Source organism: Brachyistius frenatus, unplaced genomic scaffold (genome assembly GCF_029030835.1).
Source record: "Brachyistius frenatus isolate BFR_SWC_R1_liver_20210118 unplaced genomic scaffold, ASM2903083v1 Contig_14, whole genome shotgun sequence".
Lineage (NCBI taxonomy): Eukaryota > Metazoa > Chordata > Actinopteri > Embiotocidae > Brachyistius > Brachyistius frenatus.
In genome coordinates, this window is record NW_027210613.1 from 892,501 (window position 1) to 904,063 (window position 11,563).

An 11,563-nucleotide genomic window follows, 5' to 3' on the forward strand; every position below is an offset into this window, starting at 1 on the left:
ATGGAGATGATGGAGAAGGAGATGCAGTGTTACATGGCGCTGGAATTGCAGCATCATTTCTCTCATCCACAGCAGCAGAGCCCAGCAATGTGAATCCAGAAGTCAGTCATACACACCTTGTTGTGGCCTCTTATAGTCAAAATGATCATAATATGAACAGATAAATAGCATTGAACTAAACATCAACTCATTTAAACAGGAAAAAGGCAAAAATTATTTTTTTTAAATAGTTGGATTTCTGAGTGTGTTTTTGATCCCAGCTGGAGGTAATATCTCACTCGACTTCTGATTTACTACCACATTACCGGCTGTATGTACGCTTGATGTGGTTTTTAATGTTAAATCGGCTTTACACAAATACACTGCAGGCTTTACTGTCGTATTTACTGCCAGTAAAATGTAGTTTTTCTATCAGACCGAGGGTAAAACATACTACATTAGGATCTTATTAGCTTGTAAGACAGGGCTCACTTGCTCGTGAACTAAGACCTTTGACCGTTCACTCTCCTGTGTTAGTGATGCATTACAGTCGTAGGAGTTCAAATGTGTGTTCGCCATCCTGAGTGTCCCATTTGTGTGAGTGTGAGTGTGAGTGTGAATCTTAATGAAACATAAAATACACAAGAAGAGGAATTCAGGAGGGAGAAATTGATAATTGATAAGAGCATGTCTGCTGTGAAAAGAGCAGGTACATTTGCAAGAAAGAAATTAAACTTCTTTTTATTTTAGATGTTGCCTTGTGACATCACTGCTGCAGATCTTTTTAACATACAGCAAGTCCTTCGATGGAGAAGCTCTCAAGTGCTCTTCAACATTGATCCCAGTGTGCTACATGAAAGATAGCGGTGGCATCAAGGTGTATGATGAGGCCTTTTAGTCATGTTTTTTGGACCATTGTTAGTGTTTGGCCCAAAATGATATCATATATTTTCTTTTTTTATTTATTTATTTTATAAAAATGCATTTCAAAACAAATAATTTGCTTAAATTCCTGTTTGTTTTGTTGTACATCAAAACCACAGGCCTCAAAACCTGAACACTTGATTCCCCATTTTTCCAAGTTCAGCATTTGTCAATACACCGTATCACATATCACTGTTATTATATTTTCTTATGTTAGTAGAAAAAGCGTTGAGTCTGGAGGTTTGCAGCACGACGAATGAAATGTTTTTAGTTTAAAACGTTTTTCCAAGCTTTAGATTGGAACAGTTTGTGTCTTTCTTTCTCCACAAATATTCACTTACTTAGATTCCTTTGGATTTAGATGGCTCCGTATTTTTTTAGTTATGTACATCCAAACACTTGTACCTTTTGATAATAACGTAATATATCTCTGTGAGGAAACTGTAAAGCAGTCGAATCAAGGTGTTGTGTTATATCATCGTTACCCATCTATAAACCACACAAGCATTATCTACAAGCGCAAAGTACACGTGTGACATGCACAGTAATGAGGCACAGCATGCGTGCCGCTCTAAAAGACAGTAAATGATTTATTTATACATTCCTTTCTCACATATTTGTTTCCAGCATGTTACAAAAGTAAGATGAAAACAGCCGTCTTCGTGTTGAGGCAAGAGGCAACTATCTAAGATTTTAAAAAGTGCAGTTTGTTGTGGGTGTCTCTGAAGACAATGAATCATGACATCATGCACTGTGTTTTGTGATACAAGCCTTTCCCTGTCAGTGCAGGACTGTTCTTTTCAAACGAAAAGGGAAACATTGCCAAAACAAACCGGAGTGTTTGTGCCCCGTGCACACGTGTCTGGAGAGGGAAGCTGAAACCTTGACCTTCATACGGGGTGTCAGAAAATATGCGCATACACTAATGACCACATAAAAGCCATTGTCTACTAAAGTGAATGTTAATGTATGCAATTTGCTCAACACATCACAGTGTTTTATTTTCTCACCTTTTAATCACAACTGTTGTGTTTCTCTGTTTGTATTCCAGTTTCGTGGGAATCAACGCCTCTGATATTAATTACTCGTCGGGCCGGTACGACCCTTCGGTGAAGCCTCCCTTCGATGCCGGTTTGGAGGGTATTGGTGAGGTCGTCGGCCTCGGCCTCAGCGCTAGCTCCCGTTACACCATCGGGGACACCGTGGCCTACTTCGGCAGCGGTGCGTTCGCCGAGTACACGGTGGTACCAGCCAAGGAAAGCGTGACTGTCCCCGCGGTGAAGCCAGAGTTCCTCACTCTGCTGGTCAGCGGTGCCACAGCCTACATCGCCTTGAAACGTCTGGGTGACCTGGCCAAAGGTGAGACTGTCCTGGTCACGGCGGCTGCAGGAGGAACCGGACAGTTTGCTGTGCAGTTCGCCAAGCAGGCTGGTTGTCACGTCATCGGGACCTGTTCGTCCAACGAGAAAGCCGGCTTTCTTAAATCCATCGGCTGCGACAGGCCGATCAATTACACCGCAGAAGACCTGGCTAAGACGCTGAGGAAAGAATACCCAAAAGGCATAGACGTAGTCTATGAGTCCATCGGAGGCAGCATCTTAGAGCTTGCGTTGAACAGTTTGGCCACCAAAGGCCGGCTGATAGTGATCGGCTTCATCTCGGGGTACCAGAGCGCGTCAGGGATCCCGCCTTTCAGAGGAGGAACACTACCGGTCAAGCTGCTCCAGAAGTCGGCCAGCGTTCGGGGGTTCTTCCTGCCCCACTTCTTGGGTGACTACAGGGAGGCTCTGAGTAGCATGATGCAATTGTTCGCCAAAGGGAAGCTCGTGTGTGAGGTGGACTGTGGGGATTTGGCTCAGGAGGGGAGATTTGTAGGCTTGGAGTCCGTTTTCCGAGCCGTGGACTACATGTATGCTGGGAAAAACCTGGGCAAAGTCGTGGTGGAGGTGGCACCACCCGCTGCTAGTAATAGTAAGCTGTGATTTAACTGATTGTTGATGCACTAAAGAAATCATACTTGAGCCCAAATGATTGTTAAGCTAAAACCGAGAACTGTGAATGGCTTCATTGAACATTTTTGAGAGGTTAGGCTCTTTATTTTTGTAAGATGATTGACAGCCGATAACTAAATATATAAAATGCTTTCATGAATAAACAAACTGAGCAGCTTTATTTTTCTACTGTCATAACTGTTGAATGAAAAGTGATTTATTTTTTGAATGTTCAGTCATAAATTTGCAACACTGAATTTAACATAAAATATTTGAAATTAACGTCTTCATTGATATTGCACAAATTAAAACTCAGAAACAGAAGCCTCTATATTTCACTTATAAAAATATTTCCATGGTGTCACCTAATCTGTTGTGCCCACCTCTAAAATTAGTTTAGACCCACTGCCATAATGTGCTTGCTTTTAGCACTCTCAAGCACTTTATCTACCATAAATGTTTTATGATAGACTTCATTGTTTTTCTAATAGGGGCTTACGTTGGTATGCGCTTGTCAAAAGTGAGTGCTGCTCCAGGTGTGCTTGGCATTTCATTGCCTGTTTGTGGCTGACAGAAATGGCGTTCACACAATCAATCTTTTCATTCACATGCCCTGAAGCTGCACATAATAATAAAAAAAAAAATTAGTCCAGCTAACCAGGAGTTGGACTAGAAAATGTCATTATTTTCCTGCACCAAGGGTAAAAAGAAAAAATCCCTGGTAGTGAATGCTTTGTGCAATGCCCTTTGACACATTTTTTTCATTTCTATTTTTGTACTTAATTTAGTTTTTTTGAAACGAGAAAAAGAGCCTTACAACATATGAAGTTCAGTCAGATAAGACCCAGAAGATACGTGTTTATTGTAACTTTAAAACACCCACAAGGCAAAAAGTTTAGAAGATCTCATAGGATTAAACTTTTTGAAGCTCAGCAGCATTTCTCAAAAAGCAGGAAGCAGACGAAAGATATGTTCGAAGTGGCCCACGTCGCATTAATGTCCTGTATGTCAGCTAAAACAAACACCTGTTCCTACCTGGAAGGGAGGGATGTAGTCTTCATGCACTGTGAACATGTTATTTCCTCATCCAGGTGGCTACTCAAAATATAACCCAGTGTGAAATACGTTACAGGTGTGACCACAGCATGCAAAGCTGCTACCTTCACCAGACGGTGCAGGAAATCAGAAACACACCAGGCCTGGGACGTTTGGAAATCCGCAGTGGAGGAAGTCAGAGCACCACTCAAAGTGACCGTCAGCAAAGATAGTGGTCATTTTTATATTTAGGTGAGGGAACAGCATTTTTGCTTACACAATTATCTTTAATTATCCAAGTAGTTCCTTATTGTTTCTTATTACTAGCCAAAATATGTAGTGTGTAGGTCTGTTCTTACTTTTAATAGTGAAAAACAAAAAGGATTCATGCTGCTCATTACATTCTCAGCTTTCCCCTTACATCCTTACATTTAAAAAAAAAAAAAGCTCAGATTTACTTCATTTAACGCTATCGAGTCACTTATTTTGTCATTATTTAAAGCATCCCGACACTGCTTCTAATCTAAGAGTAGATTTCTGACCCACGAGATTTAACACTTTATTGCTGCGGAAGTTGACTGATTTAAAGTGACTATGTTTTAAACTAATTAAAGCAGAAATGCAGGCACTGGGAGTTTAAGTGACCAACTGAACAAACAGTCTTCAAATTATTTGCAGGCACCTCTGTGACTCAAATGTTTGCTCAGTTGTTATAATGCAAACGCAAGCTCCTCCATGCCAGCCACACAGAAGGTGAGAGAGGTGACGATGCACACGGATGTTTAGATGAATTTAGCATGCTTGAGTACTGTGCGCGTCCGCGTCGGACGGCGAGGAGAAGGGCCAGGTTTAGCATCTCTTCAATTAACAGGAGAGGCCTTGTCTCGGCGTCCTCCAGGGCCTACCTGTACCTCCGCTGATTAGTGAGCAGTCACAGCCCCAATTAGAGAACACAGGAACCTGGAGAGACAACACTCTTTATTTAATTGGATTGTGTTGCCGTCCTACGCTGCTAACTGGCATCGTATTGAAGCATCCTGGATCTGCAGAGCGTAAACAAGACATTAAAGATAGAGAAGGTCTTCTCGGGAAGTACTCAGACTGTTTTGTGATGGTGAAACTGGAGGGAAACATTCTTCTTTTAAGAAATTAGAATAAATGTCTTGTTTTTTAAGGTACTCTACTGCTGCTCCTTAGAAAGGGTCATTAATACATGAGTTATATTTAAATAGTTATGTAGATGAAAGTGAGGGAGGATAAACTAAATTTACCCATTAATGTAAAAGTGTATGACTTGGAAACGGTGCAGAGATTATTATAACTGATTGCCTAGAATGATGTATTTCATAGGGGAATGTGTAAGTTTTCATGTAAAAAAGTGACTATATAAGAAGAAATAACCCATTATTTCCTGAAAAAATGAAAAGCTTTCCTGTTAAGAATCAAAATGAACCTTTGTTCAGTTCAACACACTCTGGGGGTTTTGCTTCTTAAGTCATATGACCTGTAGCTTACGGTGGCTATCGTTAGCTAATGACATTTTGTTCAATAACTGACATTGTGCTAATGTTAACACTTTCCTCTATTTTTTATTCTCTTCACCTTTACATAAAAAGAAAAATCACAACTTTTTTTGTAGCTGTCCGATCCATTTTAACTCTCAATTCAAGACAACGGCACAGTGCTGCTTTTAATTGTTGCATGTTGACGTTCAGAGTAGTGAAATCCTCAAAGGTCTCCCTCCTTCTCCTTCCCCACCCCACTAAACCCTCTTTTTTCCACAGTTTCCCCCTCCCTGGAATATGTGGCACATAACAAAGACATCACCCTCAAAGTGTGGGATGGTAGTCTACCTCCAGGCACCTAAGGGACACTGGCTGGCTGCTTGGTGATGCCAGAATCCAGACAGTCCAGTTTCTTTCTCTGCAAGTCAGTCAGACCCCCTCAACTCCCCAGCTCCCCGAGCCCCCATCACTCCTACCTCTGCCTAATTACCAAACCTAAAACCCCACTCAGCTAATTAGCCACAGCAGACCCAGGAACTGTGAGTAAAGGTAAAGAGATGGCTTCATTCAGGAGTGAGAGTGTGTGTGTGTGTGTGTGTGTGTGTGTGTGTGTGTGTGTGTGTGTGTGTGTGTGTGTGTGTGTGTGTGTGTGTGTGTGTGTGTGTGTGTGTGTGTGTGTGTGTGTGTGTTAAAGAGAGGGAGAGTGAAAGAAAGAGACAAGAAGAAAGGGAAATGGAATATTCAAGCCTCCTTTAGCCGGCACATCTCTACAGCCAATTAAAGTCATTTATTAAACTCTTTGCGAAACCTGAGTCGAGCATGACAGAATGATAGGGGAATGTGTTTGTTTGTGTCTGTGCATGTGTTTCTGGATATGTAAGTGTGTGTGCAAGTTGCATGCATGCGCACAAACCCTCACACGCACACACACACACACACACACACACACACACACACACACACACACACACACACACACACACACACACACACACACACACACACACACACACACACACACACACACACACACAAATGTCCACATGTGTCTCAGTATGGCTGGCAATCTGTCGGGCTTTTCTGTCTATCAGCGGCGCGAGAGCTCAGTGGGACATAAATTACAATATGCAGCAGCACCACTTGTGTAAGTCTCAATGAAGGGGAGGAATAACTTTCTTAATCAAGTTCCCCTGATTAATTGTAATAAAGGTGTCATCCATAAATGTGTCCTCCTGATTGAGTAATTCGGGGCCGGAGACAGTAGGCACATCCCCGGTGATTGGGGGGGTTAGACAGGGTAGGGGGAGGGAGAGAGAAGGGTTTGTGGAGGACATACTGAGACACAAATAGCTCCTGGGCACACTGGCAGCCTTCGCACAACTGACAGTTATGAAATACAATTATCAGTGTGATCTGCTTAAAAATTCATCAGCGGCTTCACCGGCCAGTAAAGACGTTCGCAGAGACAGAAAGGGGGAGGGGAAGGGAGGGTGACACAGGGGGAGAGAAGGCCTCGCTGATTAAATGAGGTTTTGATTTTGTCCAACAGATTGTTCACATTATGTTACACTATTGTGAAAGGATGATCTTCACTGTTATTTCCTGTGTTAGAATTCTCTGTTTTGGTCCATATTATCCGGCTCAGTCCAGATCAACAGAATTTAATAAGGTTGATATTTTTGATGTAAACAGTGATGATCTTTCAAGCCAAAAGAAATCTCCAGGTTTAGTTTAAAGCTGGGATCAATCTTGTTGAAAACTGAGCATTTTTTCATAGATTGAGGTCAGCATTTTTCAATTTTGTGACTTGTGGTACCGTAACAATGTGTTCTCAAGACCACTTGTTACATGTTGCATATGTGGTTCCAGTGAGTAGTTCAACCAACCCTTCTGCTATTTCTTTTGAAGAATTTTTTTTTAAAAGAAATGCCTGGACAAGTGACATTACGTCATGTACTACAAATGCAAAGCAAAGATTTGAGAACATACAGTCCAGCCCAGTATCAGGCCAAAGTGTGCAATATACCCATCAGTCCAGACGATGCCATGTCAGCGTCACTTTCTGCGTGAAAAGTAAATGCACGTATGATTGGGGTCGAGGAAGGAGGTCATGTGATGAAGGTCGTGTGACAGAGGTCATTTGGCAAAGTACAAAACTTATGAAGTCCGAGGAGTTTAGAGAGGTGGGTGGTTGGGGGTGGTTGAATTTATCAAACCCAGGAAACCAAGGTTTGAGTGAGAAAGTGACAAGAATTTTCTTTAATTTCTCAATCTTGATAATAATGAGGTTTATTTGACACCTCAGATTTTTCCAACAACCACTTAACGTGGTGCAGCCCTTTGGGTCGGGAACCACTGCTGTAGGTTATCTGACAGTCCTTTCAGCAGCATTTTACATCATATATTTCAATGTGACACAGTTCCTTTCTTTGCATGAAATATACTGAATAGTGCTGGAGGCACTTTAGATGTACAGAGAATCGCACAAGACCATTAGTCTGAGGTCAATTCTGCAGCATGACAACACCCCTAAACATCAGGCCAGAGTTATAAAGAACTACCATTAGTCAGGAAAAGAACAAGGAGTCCTGCAACAGATGGTATGAGCCACACAGAACCCTGATTTTCACATCATGGAGTCAGTCTGAAATACCATGAAGAGGAGAACTGGTGCTATTTTGAAGGATAACAGTGGTCAAACCAAAAGTTGACCTGATTTAGATTATTTCTGTTTTCTGCACTTTAAATGAAGTTTTAATTATGGCCTTGTTATGGCGTCTTTACTCTTAGTGCCCAAAACATACTATACAATAATATATACTGTATATACAACATAATTGTATGTGACCTAGAGATCTTCAAATTTGTTTTTGCCTGATTTTATGCTGTAGAATTTTACACGTCTTTTTGCCTGCAAATTGCCAAAACAGTACTTAGTAGAAAATATGCAGGCATTTATATCAAACATGGTAGCCCATATTTCATAGATGTGGCCAAGTTCAAGAGTAATCCAAACAAGCACACAGTTTTAACAACATGATTTAACAGTGTGGATAAAAATCATATTGGAAGAGCTTTTATTTCCTATGATAAAAGATTATTCTAACACAGAAGTACCTGCAAACATATTGAATAAAAGATCAAAACAAGCAGCAACATTTCTATTTGACAGATAAAAATCACACTCAACAACATTCATCATGTCTTCCTTCCTACATTAACCCTTTAGGGCGTCTTCTGTGGCCTCTGGAGGGGCGTAAGGGTCCCTCACTGTGTCTGTTCGCATGTAGATATATATTCAGGTGAAAGGCAAGGGCACTATTCAGCACCTCAGGATTAATGACAACATCATCACCATGCTGACCAGCACCACATTTCCATTGGCTGGATAAGGAAGAGAGGGAAGATGGTGGTGGGAGCAGGGGGGGCGATATGAACATCCTGTCGGCGGGATGACGGACAGGTCCTCAGCCCAGCTCCCTCAGGTCCCCCCTGTCCTCATTCTTTACTGGCCTGAGTTGGCTAGTGAGGCACCGTCTCTGCGGCCAAGGACACAGGGGTGTCAGCAATGCGTCTGGGTAACATCGTTCATCAGGCCGCATCGGTAATGGGTAGCTCTCTGTGACAGTGGTCATCAGGACACAAAAGCAAAAGGCCCCATAAACATCACATGACAGATGGCTGGGAGGACAGCTTTGGACAGGGAGGGAGGGAGGGAGGGAGGGAAGGAGGGATAGAGAGCGAGAGATAAAGTGAGATAGAGGTAGAAGGACAGAGGTGGAAGAGAGATCTCAGGCTGGATTGTTAAGTCTTTGGAAAAGTCTCAAGCGCTGGATGGTTTATGAATGTCCACGTTCAATGTCAGCTGTGAAGGGAGAAACTGGAAATCACTGGGGAAACACTTTGCAGCTGACGTCCAACAAAAAGCCATAAAACGAGCAAAGTCAGTGCAAAATAGCCCAATTAAATCAGTCGATTTGCTGAAATGAATGCAAATCATTTTTGGCCCATTTTCAACAACAGGCCTTGTTTAAAAAAACAAAACATGAAATATGACTGTTTAGAATCTTATTTGAAATTATGTTCTGCTGTCCTTTTTACACAAAGTTTGATGTTGAGAATTCATATTTTTATCATTTTCCAACACTCCTGTTAGCATAACTGCATTTCATCAGTGACCTTAACCAATTAGTGCAGTTAAACCACAGACTGTTTATAAAATGGATGTAGACTCATGGTCTAAAAAAATTTAAGCCAACATGGAAGTGACTTAAAGTGCAATACCACTGAGGGCCACAAGGGGCTGGTTTAAAAAAAAAACTATCATTCAAAAAGCATCAACTTCTCTCGCGGAAAGTGCTTAAAGGGCTCTCACAGTTCTAACGATTCGCCAGTGGGACAGCCCTAAACCCTGGTGGACTAACCAGGAACGCGCATCAATGTCCGTAACTCCGTGTGGACATTGGGATTGGGTCATAGTCACTCCTTGGCCCACAAACCAAGATGACGACGTCCAAAATGCCAGAAAAGTTCACAAACCAATGGGTGACGTGACAATTGGGTGCTGCTGGAGTTAAACCTTTTAACCTTTAGCATTATATGTGCAGTGTACGCAAACAGTTAAACCAAAGGCCCAATATGAAAGATGTGTTTACATAAAAACCCAACACAGAGAGCAAAGTTGAGTTTGGAAAGAAAGGATAAGAGATTGCTGAGAACACTTCTTCAGAGATTCAAGCCTACAGCACTGATATGTCAGAAGATTTCATCAAAAGGATGTTTGGCACAACTCCAACTTTGAAGACTTTGACAGATGAGCACGCGGCATTGGAAGAGATGCCCAAGGAGGATGATGTTTTTTTAAATAAATTACGGTCTGAGCAGTCTGAGGTGGGGTGAAAGTTAAGGGATAATTATGGAGGTGAGAGCAATGACAGAAAGCGAGAAACAGGTTGTGTGAAAATGAGGCGAGGGTGTCGAGGGCTGTCATAGAAGTGACTGCAGAACCTGTTGTAGGTCCCTGTGGAGGGAAGACAATTGTTGTGTTAGCAACACCTTTGTCACCTTAGGATGTATACTTTGTCATCACGTGTTTACAGGGACATCAAGTCCCAAATGTGAGGAATCATCTTCAAAACACGGGGAAATGTAGCTCCCTGCCCTCCACGATGCCGCCGCGGGCCGCGTCGCGTCCTTCTTTGTTTTGTGGAAACAGCCTTACCCGTCCATTAATCGTCATCCATCCATCCTGTGCACCTGTATATAAAAGGGAAATTAGAATATCCATCACTTGAGCGAAACGTCACCGTGATTGATGGGTTAGTCACAGGATCCCCTCCGTTTCCTCCTCAAGTCTGTGTTTCAGGAGTGAGAAGTGAACATTATCTAGCACCATGATCTGATTTAGTCCGCACATTTCCATCTAGGAGAGCATTTTGAGTGGATGATGCACAATCTACGCGAGGAGGCAGCCAGCAGAAGGTTTATGGAAATCTAATATCACAAGGCTTTTTGGTTTGTTAGACTTGTTATTCATGGAGTGGGCTGGTGACACTTTTGATGTAACAGTGTAAGACAATGTAACGAGGCAGAATCTCATTTTGTTGAAGTGTTTCTGTCAAACTATGGTCTGAAGGATGATGGGGGAAATCTGTGCAAACAGGTTTTGAGTGGGGTGTGCTAAGACTAAAATACCAACTGTTCTCAGAGAAAAGCCTTTAGTAAATAACAGGAAATGTCCTCGGAGAAGGAGATATGAGCGCAAGAGAGCGCGCACAGCACATTTGTGTTTTGAGTTAGGTAGACGACAGCATTTAAGCAAAAGGTATAAATAAATAGATTGCTAAGTATTTGTATTTTCTTGTCATAATCAGCTCCGTCAATCTAAGAAGCTAAGAACGAATCTGCTTTAAAATCCATCTCGGTCAAGTTTATGTCTCTCCTCGTCTCTGTCTCTCTCCCTTTGTGTGTGTGTGTGTGTGTGTGTGTGTGTGTGTGTGTGTGTGTGTGTGTGTGTGTGTGTGTGTGTGTGCGTGCGTGTGTGTGTGTGTGTGTGTGTGTGCGTGCGTGTGCGTGCGCGTGTGTGCGTGCTTTGACGAGGTGGAGACAGGAGCCCTAACGCTGCAGGAT

General features: G+C 42.3%; 1 protein-coding gene across 1 annotated transcript in view; it reads left to right on the plus strand.

The window, feature by feature from the left end:
• The window catches only part of LOC138617784 (prostaglandin reductase 3-like), a 4,230-nt gene extending 1,155 nt beyond the window's left edge, over positions 1 to 3,075 (plus strand). Inside the window, exon 2 of the mRNA XM_069693053.1 lies at positions 1,955 to 3,075. Coding sequence (XP_069549154.1) covers positions 1,955 to 2,885 — 931 coding nt within the window. The 3' untranslated portion in view covers positions 2,886 to 3,075. The remainder of the gene's footprint in view (positions 1 to 1,954) is intronic.
• The last annotated feature ends 8,488 nt before the right edge of the window (positions 3,076 to 11,563 follow it).